The sequence below is a fragment of the Aphis gossypii genome, chromosome 1, assembly GCF_020184175.1.
Source record: "Aphis gossypii isolate Hap1 chromosome 1, ASM2018417v2, whole genome shotgun sequence".
Taxonomy (NCBI): domain Eukaryota; kingdom Metazoa; phylum Arthropoda; class Insecta; order Hemiptera; family Aphididae; genus Aphis; species Aphis gossypii.
The window spans coordinates 22,676,404-22,697,183 of NC_065530.1; the positions used below are offsets into that span (position 1 = coordinate 22,676,404).

At 24.2% G+C, this 20,780-nt stretch overlaps 1 protein-coding gene across 2 annotated transcripts in view; it reads left to right on the plus strand.

Moving 5' to 3' along the window:
- Positions 1-20,780, plus strand: part of LOC114129154 (atrial natriuretic peptide receptor 1) — a 273,402-nt gene that overhangs the window by 58,564 nt on the left and 194,058 nt on the right. The window contains exon 3 of one of the 2 annotated variants that reach the window (XM_027993800.2): positions 5,636-6,025. The exons of the other annotated variant lie outside the window; for it this stretch is intronic. Within the exon in view, the coding sequence (XP_027849601.2) occupies positions 5,636-6,025 (390 nt within the window). The remainder of the gene's footprint in view (positions 1-5,635; positions 6,026-20,780) is intronic. 2 annotated transcript variants of the gene reach the window in all.

Genomic DNA, 20,780 nt, shown 5'->3' on the forward strand with positions numbered 1-20,780 from the left:
TGATTTTTAGTATTATATGTTAAGTCGGGTATTTAAAGTGTATAATATATTTTTGGCATCAAATTAATAACAAAACAGGTTAATTATTTTTTATCGAGTATTAATTTAGCACTAAGTATTTTGAGGAACCAATTTATATAAATTTATTGTATAATATATTTATATTATTAGTTTTATACTTTGTTTAACTATGTTATTTCACCATCTTTTGATTAAATTATTCTTACTTTATTAATAATAGTTAAATATCATAGTGAAATGTTCGTATATAAGTATTAGTTGTATACGACATTAAGTAAACTGTTTAAATAATTGTTAGATAACTTGTACAAAAATTCAATACTTTTATAGAAATTCGAAATCAATGTTAGAAATGTTTAAAAATCCCATTTTTTGTATTTTTATTTTTAACATGAAATTCGTATAATTTATTGTCTTAGATAAAATCTTAACAGACAAAATTAAAAAAAATATATTTTGAACATTTAATATAATATTTACTTCACTGGGTATGTTGTATTTAAGTTCTAATTCGGAATTCATTGTCTTCATTAAGACAATACATTCACTATAATGAATCATTGTAATATATTTTCAAAGTTGTTATTTATAATTATAGGCAAATAAATCTGGTCTTTATGATAACTGTCAGTCAGAGTGCATAAATATTTTAACGAATTTTCCTTAAACTTAAGAAGGTAACGATAAAACTATCGTTGTTTTACGCGTTAGAAAAGGGAATGTAATTCCAATTTGCACTACATACGTCTTTCATTTACATTTTCTTTACATTATTAAAACAATAATTGCATTTACAATTTTATCAAAAACTTTATAAACTTGTAAATTCACTTTAGATATAAATATGTACACCAACTTCACATCAGGTTCTTGTGTTTCGTGTTTGAACAGTTGAATTATGAGTAAAAATGAAATTATCGTAAAACTGAAATATATTGTAATTACCTAGGTTTATTTTATGTTTTTATTTATAATATTGTATTTTATTATAGTTGTTTAATTTCCAGAGAATTTATTAAAATTGTTTAATAAATAAACAATCTTTATTAAAAAATACGTCAAGTTTATCATGTAAATGAAGTTGTTTTTTATTAGTATGATGATATAGGGACGTTTTAAGTCAGGAAATAATAGAACATCTTGAATGTTTAAACAGTGTTTTATTTATGATACTGAAAGAATATATATGTTTATATATTATATACATATATACTACAGGTACCTAGAAATAAAACATCTGTTAAAATGTATATCTATATTAAATCTAATGTTAAAGCCAAAACATGACTAGTAGCCATTGACTACCTACATTTAAATTAGTTTTATAATTTACTATACCTATGTATTTTTTTTTTATTATATTTTTTGATAGGCACACACTTCATTCATTTAATTTGTAATACATAGATTCAAACTATGATATTTATCATTATTTTATCCATAACATAAAATCATTTTGAGTCTGACAAAAAACACGACAGTTGATGTCAATAGCCACTACTTATGATTGGACAATTTGTAAAAATAATGTTTACTAAAAGTAAACGTTTTCAAATTTTATTTATCTGCCGACTAAATTCGTGAGAATCATTTATGTTTTTTTTATTTATAATATGAATTTTATAACTTACACTATATCATAATATTGTTCAACATAGTTTTTAAAATATATTGAATTTGCATATTAAAAAACCACTATTATATAACATCTGAGTAGGCATTACATACGATTATACTATATATTTATAATCAAACATTTGTTGATTAATTAAAATAGATTTTTGCTTAGGTTATTTTAATAAGTAAAATCTTAAAACATGTATTATTTAAAATAATTTTAGATTTGAACGAAGTGATAAATGTATTGAATTACAATGATGTGTGTGTTATTTTTCTTGTGTCTGTGTACAGCATAACTTGTCGAAATAATGCTTCAGTTTCAAACTTCGTGGGTGGTTTCTGATGGCAAATTGAATCCTTGGTACATTATAGAGGTTAAAATTAAGAACTGTAGTTTTAAAAAAAATTGAGAAAAACAAAAAAAAAAGGTGACGGAAAACGAGAATTTTTACGCAAAACCAGTTTTCGACAAAATCATTTTTGTCATATGGTTATAACTCAAAAACTGTAAATACTTGAAATTTTCACCAAATGTTTATATAAGCGTTATCTATACACAGTTAAATTTTCAAAACATTTTAACTTTTTTTGAGCTATATAAAATATACCTATTTGGATACGTTATTTATACTCACTTTTTCTTAACTAATAATATTGCTCCCACAAAAATAACTATTATTAATGATAGGTCATTGAGGACTGTTAAATTTCCACACCACCCTAGGGGTATTAGCATAGCCTCGTTTTTTTTTTAATAGTGGTATTGCCAGGAGCCATGTTCCACTTAAATTAACGAAAGATAATGTTAATCTTAATTTTCATTATTTTTAGTAAAGTTATGTTTGTTATCGACCCGCCATCAAATGTAGTATAACGTAATCCAATACAACAATAAATAAATCGGATAAGTATAAAATAATTAGTTTGTTTAGTCTAATAATAATCTAAAATTTAACTTAACCTACGCTGGTATTATACAGCTAATCATCTTGTTGTTGTCGTCTGTCACTTCGCGTGACCATAGCTGCTGTCTGCTCATCTAGCCGCCTGCAGACCTGATCGACGTTTGCAGCAGATGAGACGACACGAGAATCTATAGCCACGGGCAGTGAAGGGACTGATACACACGGGGCCAACGATTAATACCTAACCTTCCTCATCTGTTTGATTTAGATTATTGGCTTGAAATTCAGTATTTAATAAAAATTATTTATAATTAAATGGAAAAATTATTACGCTACGAATTTTTAGATAAAAATTACTTGTTTAATTTGTATAAGTATTCGTTGCAAAATTAATAGTTAGATGAATATTTTTGAAATTATTATGAAAAATCCAAGAACACACAAAAATTATTACATAGGTAATGTTCTTAATTGGAACGTACATGATAATGGTTATGTAACGTCTTCTAAACAAAGTTTTAAATTAAATTTATATATTTTTCATTTTTATTTTTATTCTGTGAATAAAAAATTAAGTTTTAATATTTAGTTTATTGATGTATATATTCCTATTTTATTTCTAAATTTTTTTTGTGTTATTATTTTTTTTAACACTATCACGCGATAATTTTTGTTGTTAGTAGTTACACAAGTATTGAGATTTTTTAAAAACTTTATCAATATTATCACATCAGTACTGTTAATTGTTTTTTAATATGAATAACTCAGTTGTATGAATTAATTTAATTATTTAAGCTTTTAATTATTTATACTTGTTACCTTGAAGATATTTATGTTATTTGTGACAATACTTAGGTATGACAACATAACATATTGTTTGAAATTCGAAAATATATTTAAGTACCTATTTAATCATTGAAATCATTAATCGATTGCAGTAGATTTTCACATAAATTAAGACGTTATTAACAACCGCTACAAGTTAATTGTACATAGAATTTTAAATAGACTAAAAATAGATTTATGCAATAATCATGTATCATTAAATGTATATATATATATAAATATACTAATTACTATTATTATTTAAGATACATCAACTGCGTGGTTATTGACAAGCGACTTTCTTATTTAAATAATAAATTATAAACATTATATTGTGTTTATGTATTTATATTTGTCCATTGATTTATGGAGTTAACTAAAGTTCAGCTTTGTTCATGAAACTTATTAGTTTTCTGGATACCTAATCAGTGGTGATTACTAGAATATGAAATGTATCCAAACCAACGTCGACTTATTAAAACCATGCGCGGTCGATATAATTATAAAATATAGCAGTTGGTATGTATACTGTATAGTGTATAGTGGGCGTTCTACTAAAAGGTACTGAGTTATTTTTTCTAAACTTAAAGGTAGGCGAGCTCAAAATTACATTTTACGCGCTTTCTTACTTTTTTATGAACGCATAACTTGGTTTTGTGGGTCTAATTTTTTTTCGTTCAACCAACGTAATGTTACAGAAATCGCTTCGTTTCAAAGACAAGTCAGGCATTGGTAATAAAGTCAATTTTGAAAAAAAAAAGCTAGTCCTTTAATTGAAGATTGTAAATATATCCACTATGGTTTAATAATATATCATCTAAAATTTATTCTTAAATATAAAATAATTAAGTAAAAATGTATAAAATGTTTAATATAAATTAAAGATCTATATTTAAGAAATATATTAAATCTACCGTATGATAATTTATTTGATAAATAAACATTAAAATTATTTTGATTCAATTAAAAACAAATATTTAATATTAGTTTTGTGGCAAAATTCTACGAGTACAGATAAATTAATATTTTTAAAACTATTCCTGTTTCCATGTGTATCTAAAAGTTGAAATTGAATAATCATATACTAAGGTCTTACTACTCAATAGTACAACTTTGCGGCTTTGAATGCCATTGAATTATTTAAATTATGTTATAGTAGGTACTTACATGATCAAGAATTGTTTATTTTATTTTCACAGTACTGGATAGCACATAGTTTCACTTAGCACTTATTCAGTGCAATAACTATAGTACTAGATAATTTTAGGACCTGTTTCAAGGTATGGTAAAATTGGGCCAAAAACAAAATTAATATAATAACATTTTTAAAATAAAAAAAAAGGTTTATAATATTTGTTTTTACCATTATACAATGTACAGTTCTTTCAATTATTGTATGCTATTACCTATAATTGTATTACATGTTTTATTATTTTATATTAACTATTACAGTATAAGCAGTATAAAAGAAAAAAAGAAAGATACCAAGTACAATAAATTGTTAAATAGTATTAATGAGAATAGTTAATAATGTGTTTAATAATTAAAAAAAATATTGTAGAAATGTAATTATATTTTTTTCCACTTAAGTATCACCTAAAATATGTAAACTATAATGATTAAAACGAAAACATAATAATTTAATACTTGAACACATTTGTTATCATATTTAGAAGTGATTATTAGATGTTTATTTAAGAAATTCAATTGAAAGATCATATATTGTTTGGAAGAATTGACCTAAAACTGTATGGTTTGCTTGAGCCAATACCTAGCTTATAACGTTAAGCAAATAAATATGAATAGGTTTATTAGCAAATATTAATATATAATATATTGTTTACTATATGTATTATATAATAAACTTTTAAATTGAAAAAATAAAATCATATACGATATACCCACAAATTATTAATAACAGATTTAAACTTTAAAATATAGTATAGTTATATTGCAATTTAGTTATGCCAAGTAAAAAAATATTAATAAAAAATAAATTCGCTTTTCTAAACGATAACCGCCCAATGTTAAAATACAGTATCGTTGTGCCATTATTAGCCTTAATCCAGTGCAGATAGATCGTAATAGTATTGAAGATAAGAAAAGTAATAAGTACCTATGGGTAGGTACGTATAATATTATTAGGTACTCCGACCCGCTGGTTAACCGGCTGTACTCGTTTATTGCAATACACATAATACATAATATTTTACGGTACTTTACCCAACCAATCTAATCACGATCTGGGTATGTCCTGATTTCAGACCTGTTCCTGGGACCGGTGTGCGACTACGTGATCGCTCCTGTGTCGCGATACGCTGGCGTGTGGAAGATACCGGTGCTGACGGCGGGTGCGCTGGCCGAGAACTTTGACAAGCGTTCCGAGTACCCGACGCTAACGAGAATGATGGGCTCGTACAAGCTGGTCGGCGAGGCTATCCGTTATACACTGCACCAGTTTAACTGGACCGTGGCTGGTTTGCTGTACTACACTCACGAGCTTAGCTCGCCCATGGGAAACTCTAAGTGTCATTTCATGCTGTCGGCCGTGTATTTGGCGCTGGGACTGAAACCCGAGTACAAGAGCTTTCAGGACACAGATAACATAGAATCGTTCAAAAAATTGCTCACCGAGTTGTCGCTGAAAGCACGAAGTGAGTGTCGTCGGTTTATACACGCGTTATCGTCGTCGTCGTCGCCGCCGGTCGTTCACAACAATAATATTATTATTTGAAAAAACTGGTCAGATTTTGACGTTTTAATTCATTGTGCAGATTAACAAAAATATTGCTCTTCTTTTTGTTTGATGAAAACGAAACAAGTCAAATATTTCTCTTTTTTTTATAATGTATTTTTAACAAGAAAATAACGATCTTTAGAGTTTATACAAACCAAGAACGTTAAAAATTTAACTAATTCTTTTTGACCCGGCGTCGAAAAATATAACTAACCGAGCAGCTCGATTTCCCGAGTTAGAACTGGTGCGATATCGTTTCTACGATTCGGTGATTGGCGTCGTTGACGGCGGGCTCTATAATAATATTCTGTCTATCGACCATTATTTTAAAAACAGTAATCGTTTTCCGTTCAAATTGAATAATTGTCATAATACACTATCACCACTGCTTTTAGTATACAAAATCCAAATTAACAATTTATTAAGCTTATTTATCATATAGGAGCAGCTGAAATATTTGCACATAAATAACTAATTTAGTTTAACTATACTAAGACGAATTTAACAATTAAAAATATGTACTAATACAACTAGGTACTTTTTACATTGTTCAGGAAATCTGCAAGTAGTTTATTAATTTGTTGTTGAATGTATTTTACAAATAATACTATTTGTAGCTACAAAAATTCTCATCAAAACATTATTAAATATGTACTATTCTTTGAATACTTCTAGTTTCACAAATTAGATTAAAAAAAGGGTTGAATACGGAAACAAAATAAGTCATTATAGCAATTAAATAACCATGTACTTTTTATATAAAAAAATGTTTCCAGAGAGGTTCAGACAATCGAGTGATTTTTTAAATAATATTGTTATTACCTTTGACTCGTACTAAAAAACATAAGACATTACTATTATTTAAATGAAATTCTAAATGTTACCTCAGTGATTATGTTTATTAGTATAAACATAATAGGTAATAATAATTTTTTTTTTTTTTAAGATGAACGAACTTTAAAATATTTTTATGGCTGATAAAAATTCGTATAGTGCATGATAGATATAAAATAAATGTAATATTTGATATAAAACTTAATATCACAACTTTAGCAAATAAAAATACCATACTTCCTAAAAATTTATATTTTTGCTTTATATTTTTTGCAATGGATAAAACGTTCATAACTATATTAATCGCAGAATGTGCATCTTAACTGACATTGATGTTTTGATGGAGAAAAAATAACATTTTTTGATAGAACTATATATTACGATGATCAGTCATTTACATTGAATTCTATCGTCTCGAGTACATTTTTCTTGTTTTTTTGAATATTTCTGTTTATATCAAAACAAAGTTAAAAGTTAAATTTGTTAAAAATCCATCAAGCAATATTATATATAAAAAAAAAAAACTATAGTTTACTTTTTATTTTTTGAAGTTATTGAGTACATATTATACTTATTGAATTTTATATACATTCATAAATAGATCTATTGTTATCAACATATTATATGCAATTTGAAAGTGTTTGCAAAAAACGAATCACATATATTCAAAATACTTAAAAATATAAAATATAATTAGTACGTAAGTTGAACGTTGACAATATGTATAAGCAAATAGAAAAAAAACATTTTTTTTTAAATATATTTAGATTTGATTTTAGATTTTTTAAGTGTAAAAAATAAATTGAATGTACATTATAGTGTTTATTTAACTACGTTAATTATATAAAAATATATTTTTATTGAATATTAAACAAATACTGAGTAAATACAAAAAAGTAAAGACGTAACAGACTATAATACATTCAAGGAATTCAAACTAAACCGTCACGGTTTAGACTTCAAAGATATCAAAATAATTATCATAAAAAGAAGAGTATGCACAGAGAAATGTAATTTTCCCCGAATCAAAAATTATATTTTGTAGTTAATTAATGTAAATAGGTAGTTAGAGTAACAGATTTCAAGATAAATATTTATATTTATATATACTTAGTATTTTTTTGAAAAACAATAATTATTATTAATAATTATTATTTGCGTAGATATACCTACGCATAAATTCTATATAGATACTAGATAGGTTAATAGTATATTATACTATTTTATACCTACAAACATAATTTAATAACAAATTAAATGTTATGTCTTAGTTTTATAAAGTTGTGTCTTTTAAATACCAAAACAATATCTGTTGAAAAATCTAATCGGTAGATCTGGTTTATACCTGAAAGTACCTACAGCATTGTTATTATTATTATTATTTTTTTTTTTTATTATAATGAATACATTTAGACAAGCAATAAATCATATAGTGATTAATTTGGTAGAGTCATCAATATTGCTCAAATAATGAGAAGGTTAAGCTTAAATGGCTTAGAAAAATAGCGTTTGTAGTGACTGTATTGTAAACAATGCACTGTGTATATGTTGAAATCAATGTGCGTCTGGTACTTTTTCAAAAAGCTGTTGTAATTGAATAAAATCTAAACTAACAGTGTTTAAACATACAACCTACGAAAAGGTTGTAAAAATGTTTACCAAGTTTATTTTCAAGAATATTATAACTTACTACGATGAAAATATCTCTACGAAAAATCAGTTTACTACCGTGTATCTCAGATGCATTAATCCTCAGTAATATATTACTTCATTTAAAGTATTCATTATTACTCGCAAGACACCCGAATATTTTACTTAACGTTTTTTTTTTTTTTGTTTAACGATTATCAACAAAAAATTGTTTTAATTTAATAACGAATTAATAACGATTTTAAATATTTAGAACGATATTTTTGAAATAATTTTTTTTTTTTATCGCCCGACAAATTAAAAACTGCAACGGGCATTTTGTTCACCCCTACAAATATATTTAAGAGCAATGGCACATGTTTATTTTGTTTTACCAGTATAATACACCGACATCGTGCGACGGCGGCTGCTTTCAATAAATTTCTATTTCGTTTCGTGCACAAGTGTTGTTCGTAATTCGTATGAACTCGAACGCCACTGCGTCATTCAATGTCATTTATATCGGCAGCATTGGTTAATTTGTATATATCTCTAATAATATTGTTAGTTGTCTGTGGCAGACTCGAGGAGCCCGTGAATGTTCTCTTCCACTCATTAAATTGCAGCTACTGTAAAACTACTTCACACAATGTATATACGGACATCGGCTGACGTGACTGGTGACTTAAACGTGCAAGTTTTATAATATATTTCCTCTATTCCTATCTAACTAGCACCGCCAGTCGTTTGACCAAACAACAATAATAATATTAATAATCTCGTTTGAGTAATAGGCATCGTTCTTACCCATATTATCCACCAATCATATAATAGCCAAAATCAAAAGGTATTATTCATATTCTTATTTATTTATTTTTGATCTATCAACAAAATACATTTTCTTTCGTTTATTGTTCATTGTTATATTACTTTTACACCAACATAATTCAATTTTTTATAAAACATTATTATGTATTATTTTCTCTGATATGTAACATCGATTTATTTATTAGTGTAATTAGTGTTACTCATTACTAATTTATGAATATTTCGGCAGATAGGCATAATATTTATGAATTTTCAAAGTAGAAAGTTTTCAATTTTAAAAATAAATAATCTTTCACACACACAAACATATATAATATGTATCATTTTTATAATTATTCATATTATTATTGGAAATATTGAATAAGTTATAAATTTGTATAACACGTAAGCTAAATGATTGTATTGAAATAATGTTTATTTTTGTAATTGCTACGAGTTAATTAAGCCGTATTATTTATTTAGTAGTTAAACATTTGTAATTTAATGTTGGTTTTTTTATAACATTTCGAGACAAAATAGCACTTTGTTTCAATTCAAGTGGTCTCCGTCAAGTTCACGAGTTTCGAGGGATGATGCCAGTACGAAAAATTAACCATAGACACGCTAAATAACGGTTTAAGATTCCAGTAAAAGGTTGTAATTTATTTGCTACAGTTTATAATTCCGTCTTGGTAGGTCAGATTACAATGTCGAATTGGGCTTAATAGTCAATTTGTAGAGTTTTTACCCAGTAGGCTGATTTGTATTAGTTAATGTCGAACAGGAGTAGAAAACATTAAATTGAAGACTTGTAATGGATAAGTAAAATCGTAAATCATGCGTGAAACAAATGTATATACATGCGAACAACGCGTAGGCGAAGGATGGATTTCTAAATGTATCTTTTAAATTTCATTAATTAACGTCATATACATTTCCAAAATCAAATCATGTCAATGCTATAAATATATTTGTTTGTTGTTTCAAAAACTTTACACAAACATTGAATGTGTGCTTAGATTTTGTTGACATTTTAAATGTTTTTATCGTAAATTAGTGTTAGATAAAAATGTTCTTTCGTTATGATTTACTAGAAGAATTTAATATTGATGTTAAGTATATTTTTTTCCTTAGTATTTACTTGTAAATAACTATAGGTACAGTGTATAACCTGTTAACATATTAAAACAATTTTATAATATTTTCTAACACAAACCTTGAAAAAAAAATATTAATTTACATTTACCCTTAAATTATAGGTATCATTTAATAACTTCTATTAGTGCCTTAAGCCTAAAGGTTTGGATATTTTTAAGTTTTTAAATATATTAGTTTCTTTGATTTTATCAATACAATTCATGAAAGTTTTTATATTACCTATACGTCATTATACTTAACATCTTAATATCTAAAGTGGATTTATCCATATCGTATAAGTAATAACTAATAAGTATAATAAGATAAGTTAACAGAATATAATAAACAATTTAAATTTATATAAGTATAAGTTTATATATTTTGTTATTTATTCCAATATAATAATATATTCAACTAAATTATCATGAACTAAAATGTATTTTAATATAATATTATTTACTTACAAATTGTAACTATTCATATTTTATTTTTCAAAACATACATTTTTTACAATAGTTGGGACATAATTTTATGTATGGATAGCAAAAAAATTTTCTAATGTACCGTAGTTTTGTCAACACAATTATATTTTCAAACACGAGTACAAAATATACACTATATAAACACTTATATGACATAAGTTTAGTATGTATCATCATAATAATAATATATTATTAAGGAGTTTTACTGAACAATTTTTATTTAAATACACAAAATATATATTCTAGTCAATTCAGTGAAATTGGTATGCTGAAATGGTTTATTTTAAATACGAATATATTTATAAATGTCATGAAGAATAACCAACATGAATACTTTTTAAAATTTAAACATAAACGCACATAATATGTATTTTATAAATTTATAAAAATCAATGTATGGTCATATTATTATTAACAACCTAAGTAGATTATAGTTTTATAAAAATAAAATATGCTTCGAGTAGCCTGAGAGAAACTTTATACTGCCAACGCAGTTACATACGTAATGGCTATAACCAAAGGATTTATTTTTTAATTCACTGATAAATCTTCAGACAACACATGCAATATTAAAAACCTAAATACGTTAATGTGATGTAAAGATAAGTTTTTCGTATAGGTACTATCATTATTAATTCAAATAGTTGTTTTAAAGTTCAGAGTAGTCTTTGGTAATAATTTAGAACTCATTAATGTAATGTTAAATGCTTTAAAAATTGCAAAAATTATTATAAAAAAAGGTATAATCAAATTTACAACCGTTATTAATAGAAATAAATACTCAACCCTAAATATTCCTGAATATTTTTTTGATTAAAATATAAAATTCATAAGAACCATATTAATTAAAATATTCAAATAAAATATATACGCAGAAAGTTAGATTATAGAAGAGCGATACGCACATATAAGTTAGTGTTTGAAATGGGCGGGACCCGTTTCGCCCTGAGTAGTTTAGATAAATTTTAAAATTAAGTTGGTTATGAATCATTACTAGTGGTTATAATATTTGAACATCATTTAGCGTTATCCAAAAAATACCAAGAAGAGGCGACACTCTTTGTTTTCCAAAAAAATTTGTTTTCAAAAAAGTGGTAAACTTGACAAATTTAAAATTTAGTCCACAAAATTTATAAAAAAAATCAAATTTAACTCATTATAAAATTAATTCAAATAATAAAATCGATTTTAATTGTTCAAATTATATTTATTAATATCTAGTACTTTATTTTTTAAATTATTACACATGCTTTTAATGAATTCATAGCGAGTAATTACATTTGATCGGTACCTTGAAACCTCGTTATTTGTTTCTGATTGTGTACTAGCCTTTTAATTATATTTGCATATTTTGATGTCTTTGGTATTTCAACGCATTTATATATGTTTCTGTTTGGATTAAATTTCCCAACATTTTTCTTTGTAGATATTGATCGATTTCAATTTGATAACGACTGGATTTCTTATGTGTTATCTGATTTAGATTTCATATATTATTATTTATTAAAAATATTTCTTTTGACTTAATTTTCATAACTCAATTACCCGTAATTTTATTACTATAGGTTTTATAACGTTCTCTAAAATATAATATTTGACTGAACTATATTGCTACTTAATTTTAAATTGATCTAAACTACTCTGGGCGAAACGGGAATCATATAAAAACAAAATTTTGACGAAACGGGTAATCGGGCAAAACGGTGGGGGACTTTTTTGAGCGAAACGGGTTACACCCTTTGAAATATTTGAAACACATATATAATGTTAATATGAATATTCAATTTGGAATGAAGAATAAAAGCAAAATGATAATTTTTTTATAATACAATAATAAAGCATTATACAGGTAAACAATTTCTATAATTTTTATGAGCAAATGCTTCTTAAATTAAATTTACATGTAAAGTAGAACAGATATGTATTACATATTAGTATATAATCCTACTTTGCGTAAATTGCAAATATTTTTACGATTTACTTTATATTGAAGTATTTAACACTGTGCTTGACGTTTGGTTTAATTTTGATTAAAATAAAAATTAGATAGGTTGGCTTCATACGTCATATTTTAAATATTTTTTTAAACTTATTAATTTTATTGTTTTTAATATTTAAATAATAGTCATTTAAAACCCACGTTTTATTATATATATTTTAATTCATTTTTGATTTCAATTATTGCAATTTATTAATAAAATTATTTATTATTTTATAATTTAGTTTCAACATTTAATTGTGATGTTTAAAAATAGTATTGAAATATTTTACTACTAACGAACTATTTGTTTTATAATTTTGTATCGGTTTTTTTTTTATGATTTTGTATTAAAATAATTTAAAGTTTATTGAATTTATTCATTATTTTAAAGAATGTTGTTATTAGATTGTCACCAATATAATTTAAAATTTATAATGGGTGTTAATGTTATTTTCAGAAAAAAATATTTGTTCCACAAACTTAGTTCGTTAAATTATTTATGTTTTTTTCTTAATTATCGCCATAAACGCGTTAAAGCTGAACAGGTAAAAGATTTTGTTTGAATATGTAATATGTATTAATATTTTGGTACCTACCTATTTACTAGTTACTTGAATGTATAGAATACTAATTAAATTATTTGAAGTAGTCAACTAAATATTTATAATTACATTTTCTGATTTTCCATTTTCTTTACTATTATCTATGTGGCTATAAGTTATTCACAGTTATTCACAGTAATTAATCTGTTTATAATGATTTTTGTAAAGTATTTGAATATTAATTAGACCAATTATTATTCAAATTTATTAATAACAGTGGTCAAAATTTTCAAGTTAATTTATATAGTTAATTTTATTAAATCAAATATAATCGGATACTTCTATTCATAAATGTAAATAATTACCTACTATTCCTGAAAAAATCATTATTTGGACACAATTAAAATCTTTATCTAGTTTTTATCATTACATAATACATATATTATGACTGTTATGATTTTACTTTTTTGAAAAATAAGGTTTTTTCATGGAATTTGTTATTTTTATTAGTTCTTTATAACAGCTTGAACGTAGGTTTACTTCATTGACACGATTTTGAAGAACATTCAATTGATTAAATTACATTTATACCATGATCATTATTTTGTACTACGTTTTATTCTATAAATTGCAATATTATGTATAAGAACCTACCTTTTTGTTATTATTATTTTCAATTGGTACATTCAAAATAAAATATAAAATACGAACTCATAAATATTACGCAACTGTATACGAGCACGTACTATCCTCTCATTTGTTATTTACGAAAAGAAGTTTATGAAATTCCCGACAAAAATGCTAGACATGACCTTACTGAAATCGCCATGCAACCAAACGTCCTACGTTTTACTTTACCTGTGTTCCGTTATAGATTGGCTAAATGGTCTACACATTCGATTTGAGTTAGTATTCTACCATAAACATTGATTATAAACGTATTATGTCGTTTAGTACTGTTTTGTATTATTATACGTTCATTGTTCATATACACTGATATAACATTATGTAATATTCAACTCAAATAGTAAACCATACCTACACTCGAATTCACATTTTATTAAAAATGCAAAACAATAAAATCTAATAAATACAAATCTGACCTAAATATTGGTATTGTGTTACCTATTTGGTTTATATTTTCATGCTACAAATAATAATTGTTAATTGACATATATTACTCGTAAAATTGCATATACACAATTCATAATTTTTGTAATGAGTGGAAAAACGTAATAAGTTTTTTGTATAAAAGTTAACTTTGTTATGTAAATAATTTAACACGATTAATATGCCATAATATATTCGTACGTAGGTGTACGATACGGAAATGTGTGCGTCGCGCTGTTACTAATTATTAGCAAGTCCCACGATGCCATTTATATAGAAGAAAACAATGAATTACAGAATAACACGAATATATTTCTGAATTCAATTCCAGTAAATGTAATAATGGAAAAAGTTAAAAGTTAAAACTAAAAAATTCTTTAAATTTATAATGAATAGAAAATTGGTTTAGAGACTTATTACTTAGATAGGAAAAAAAATATATTCTTAAACTTATACACTTATATGCTGATCAATAGTCAGTAAGTTAACCATACGCTTGTATATAACTATAGAGTAATATCAGTGGAAATTTTCTCTTATCGTGTGCATTCATGTCAACAATTTTAATCATAAAATGTACTCATTGTATTGTTAAATATAAATTTTAAAAACATTTCTTTTAAAATTAGAAAAAAAAAATTCAATACGTTTACGTAAAAAAATATACTATATTTATAGGTTTTGGTATTATACCGTATGCATTTACTTATTTATTTTATGTAAATGCAGGTGCAAGTTATACAATTATTCTATAAGCTGTTATTGTTATAGTTTTAATATTATAATAATGTATGCGATTAGATATGAATGAATAAAATACAAGCAACGAACGCTTATCTACCCGAAATAGTGAAAAAATAATTTAAAAATAGCTCTTATCAGAAATCTAACTATACCATACAACTCTTGATAAAGATACGAATATTCATAGAGAAGAATAAAAACAATTCCACTAAAGCTGGTAAAGCAAATATCGTATGCAATATACCTATGTATGAATATAAACTACGTATTGACACCGTCCACCGTCAAAATAATACGTAAATTATTCAATTGCATGTTGAAATCAACATTGGATGACGTGTTAAACTGCTTTGAAATTATTTAACTATTAAAAAAAATCAAAACGAGTAGAGAACAATACTTTTTGTACTTTTAAAATAATATTGTGTTGAATAATGGAAAAAAATACTCTTTCTAAATTATTAAGCGATATTTTTGCTTTTGCAAAACAAATAATTTTTTATCGATGCGTCTTTGTAAGTTGAAGTTTTACTTATGTTTATTTTAGAATTTTAAAACTATAGGTAAAGAACTAAATAAACTATAAGTATTAGAATTAAAAATATAATAGACGACACTGTAAATATATCTATACGTAATTCTATAGATTCTGAAAAAATATTTATTTCTATTATGAAAATAGTATAATCATTTTTTATAAAATCAAAAAGTTGCAATTTATAAATAAACAAATGTATTTATAAATTAAACTACACGCATAAAATTATTATTACAATTCTATAGTTAATTTAATAAACCAATTACGATTTTATGCACAATATTGTTTGTACAAATTGAGATTATAATATTATAGATTACTATATTAGGATTAATTGAAATAAAATGGAAACGCTAAAGTAGATTTGGGAATTGGTTTAGCAAGTTGCCTGATTCTCTTTTGGAAATATCACTATACTTACTGGTGATTATCGAGAAAAATCAATAGCACAATACTTTTTTAATTGATTTATATATATATATACCGATTTAGGATTGAAATTATTCTGTTATAATTTTATAAACTAGTTCTTTAGGGTTATTTTATGGCTGTTTAATATAAATGATATCTTTAACCACAGAATAAAAATAAAAATATTGCGTTTTATGACCCTTTGTATAATTCACAAATTCATAAATAATAAGAACAACATTAATAATTTATCTCAGCTTATCTTTTTGTGTAGTTAGACTCTTAGACTTGAATATCCTGGAAGGATTTACCGTTTTGCAATAAATTTTAAAGGAAATATAAATGATTGGTATCTCTATGACTATTATGGTAAGCTGATTATTTTCATTAGTTTAAAAATGTTTCTATTATAATTTAATCTGAAAAATCCTCGTTTTATAGCTGATAATAACTTTATTTTAATCTGCCGAAGTAAAACGTTTAGACAATTTGACATTGAAATAATAATGGTTTGCAAAATATAATATTATATGGTTTATTGGTGTTGTACGGAGATTATTCATTTATTAAACCAGTAGCAATAACTGTATGCACTGAAAAGAGTATTATGTCATAGGTTAATTAATTTGTGTGTCAGGTTTGGTTGTGATTAACCATCCAAAATAATTTTACGTTCTACCCGACTAAGCGTGCTATTTGCTTTACTTGCTATGGTTTGATTGCCCCGTTATTTTGAATCTCCGCTAAAACCCTATCTTATTATATTGTTCCAATCTACATGTCTTATATAGTCTATTGATATTTGGCGTAGTAGTTATATTTATATATTTATAATTTCAGTTTTAATGACCCTAAAATAAATTAACTAAAATCAGTTTTATATTAAATAGTTTTAAAATTATTATGATTAATTAAGGCATTTACAAAATATTATTTTAAAATAATATCCAAATATTATTAATTAAATATAGCACAATTTTCTATGTCCATATAAGATTTCTCAAATCAGTATTGTAGATATATAGATAGTGTTTAAAATGGAAAATAATGTATTATACATACCTAAATATACTTATGGTATATTTTAGATAAACTAAAGATAACTCTCAAACGTATCTCTACGACTCACAATATTTTGAATGATAACCCGTAACGACATAATAGACTATGGTAGTCGTTTGTTGTAATCCTTGGGCTACTAAGTCCAGGAGCTAAGATTAACATGACTACATGAGATTTGACATAATATTATAAGTTCTCCCCAGTAATTTCCAGGTTATTGTCAGAACTGATTTATTTCAGTTTGAAAATATTTCTAAGGATTATTTTATTAACTTTTTAATTGTTTATTAATTTTTTTATCTCTAACCTAACCTTGGCTGATTGGTGGGGAATTACTATTTTTAACTCGCGTTATTTTTCATTTTATACATATTTATGTACAGTATTTGACAAAATAAAGAGTCAAAAATATTTCATTGTGCATACTTTTTTAATTTATAATTTAATTTGAGTAAACCCAAATCATCTGAGAATATGAATATATACTTTTATACCATAACTAACCAGTGTTTTGTTAAAATTTGACTTTAAATTAGGTACAAGAAGTTTCCGTCGGAAATTATTTACGCTATCCTTACGTATTATAATATTATTCCATTCATTTCACAGATATAGTCTCATTGTAATTATTTATTATAAAACGTAGATATATATATATATAATTTTTGTTAAAAATAATTAATCTTTTTTTTTGGTCTACCTATATAGTATATATGCATAAATACACGTCAAGTACCTATCTATTTTCAAACAATTATAATTATCTAAATGAAAAAAAAACTTAATTTGATACTGTCCGATTGTTGAAATATAAATTCGATTTATTATTTTTTTTTCAGTTTCACATTAATTCCTATGTTTAAGACGAATATTGTGAAAATAAAATACCATTATTCATAATTTTTATCAGATTAAGGGTTCTACGTAAATTACTGGTCATTTACATAAAATAAAATATTTATAATATAATTGTAAAACAAGTACTTGCTTTACTTTATTCAGATTCTAATACTTAAATAATTGTTTAATTGTATACAATAATATACTACATTATAATTATTATAAATATATAATAGGTATTATACTATATAATATATATATTTTAAAAAAATGATTGAACTTCACTTTTTTTTTAATATTATTTTTTGATGCATAAAATAACTTTTTAAAAGTCGCAGTATGAAAAAAAAAATTGATGTAAGAAGATAATCAAAAATGTTGACTAGAAAAAAAATCAGTTATTTTGATAACTTCGGAATTAATTATAAAATTAATAAATTTAAAATATCAAGTCACTTTTTTTTTAGATTTTTTATAATTTAACTTTTATACTATTAATACAAAATGTATTTCAGTTTCATTATCATAAAAATTCAATTTTTGCTTTTAGATTAAAAAATGTAAAACAAGGTACACAATATTCGTTAGTTACTTCAAATGTTTTTAAAGGATTAACAATTTGTACTGTGATGAATTTTTAAATTACTAAGTATTAAAACTTCAGATTGTAATTTAAACTGGTTATATATAATATATATGTATGTATCATTAGGTCTAATTTATTTTCAAAACATTAAACTTTCATTTATTTTTAATTTTACATATATTTTAAAATTGTAATACAGGTGATATAAATAAATTATATTACTGTATAAACTGTATTCTGATGAGTAAAATGTATTATTTTTTTTCAAAGGATTCAAATTTAGTGATATTCATTTTTTATTTTATTTTTAATGTTAACCCATGTACTTAACCAATTAAATTGTATTTATAATATTTTAATTTTCTACCTCGATTTTTCAATATGAATTGTTGAAGTGACTAACTCATAATTGGAAATACAATAGGTAATTTACAAAACTTAAAATTTTATGTACCTATAGTTAGAACATTTTTCAAAAAAATTTACAGTAAAGACAGTAAAATTTTGATTGCTATAGTTCTACACTGACTAAATAATTATTCATTTAATTACTATCTATTATTATAGACTATAGAGAGTTTTTTAAGCAAAACATAATATTTATCATGTATTACTTGGATACTTTTTATTATATCATAATTATTAAACGTCAGCTGAAAGATGAATTAATTGTTTTATTTCGAGTATTTTTTTTTGGCCAAAGTATTTTTACGTTATTCTGCCATTGTTCTAAAAAAAATAAAAGATTAAACTTTGATATTATTATTTTATCCAATGGAGTTTTTATAGTATTAAAACTGAGAAAACATTAGTTTTAGCTTATTATTTTTATTTTTCTAAATAGTCCCCTTTTTGATTTTTTATAAACCTTTTTTATCTGAAAGTATTGAGTCATTACTCATTAATTAAATACAATTAATTTTTTTTCTATTTGAATTAAGATTATTTACTAAATTAACCAAATAATACTGTTAACTATTTAATTCGTATATTAAACATTGTAATTTTAAATTATTAACACGTAATTTTGAAAATTTAATTTTGACCGTCAATATAGTTTTCATTTTGTTCTTAAAATTCATGGGTTGTAATTAAAGTTTTACTTAATAAATTATGTTATTCGTTAATAATAGGTATTTTAAATACATTATTCACAAAGTATCTTGAACAGTTATTGAAATCCGTTTAAACGTGTGCCTGAATACGTCAATCAAACAACGTGTGATGATAATCAGTATAAGTTTTGTTATATATATATATTATATATAATTTTTTTTTTATAAAACTCTATTAGAAATATATTTAATTAAATTACTCACTAATTATATTTCTAATTTTACTGTTCATTCTCTAATCTTTATACTAAATAATAGGAGTGACAGTTTCTCGACGTAGATAACGGTCAATCTTATGTTTATCATTCTGGAGTGTAGGTAAATATGTAGGTAGTATAATATGTTTATCTTCATAGCCAAATATTAATATTATTGTTATTATATTGTTCTTGACAAATAATATTTCTATTATTTTACCCATCCAAACCATCCATTATTATGGTAGTTAACAATGTAATGCATACCTTTAGGATCCAGTCAATTTGGTTAGTTTACGATAGTTTATTATTATATATTACCCATTCAATTTATTTTATACAAAGCCTTATAAAATAATAGGTTTACTTTATTTTAATAGTATGTTTGTGAGCAATCCGTTTTATGAATACGTTATATTTTTACTCGTTTGTAAAAACATAAACCTTTTTTGAGTTGGTTGAAAAATACAAAATACTTCTTTTGTTTGAAACTGTATGATTATTTATAAAATTAAATATTTTTTTAATTATTGATTTAGTATGCTTAAATTTTGTCCATTAATTCATTTATAAAATAGTAATCAATAATTTATATTAAAATTAAAACAAATATTAAATATATACAATTTTTTTTTTTTTTAACTATTTAGTTATATA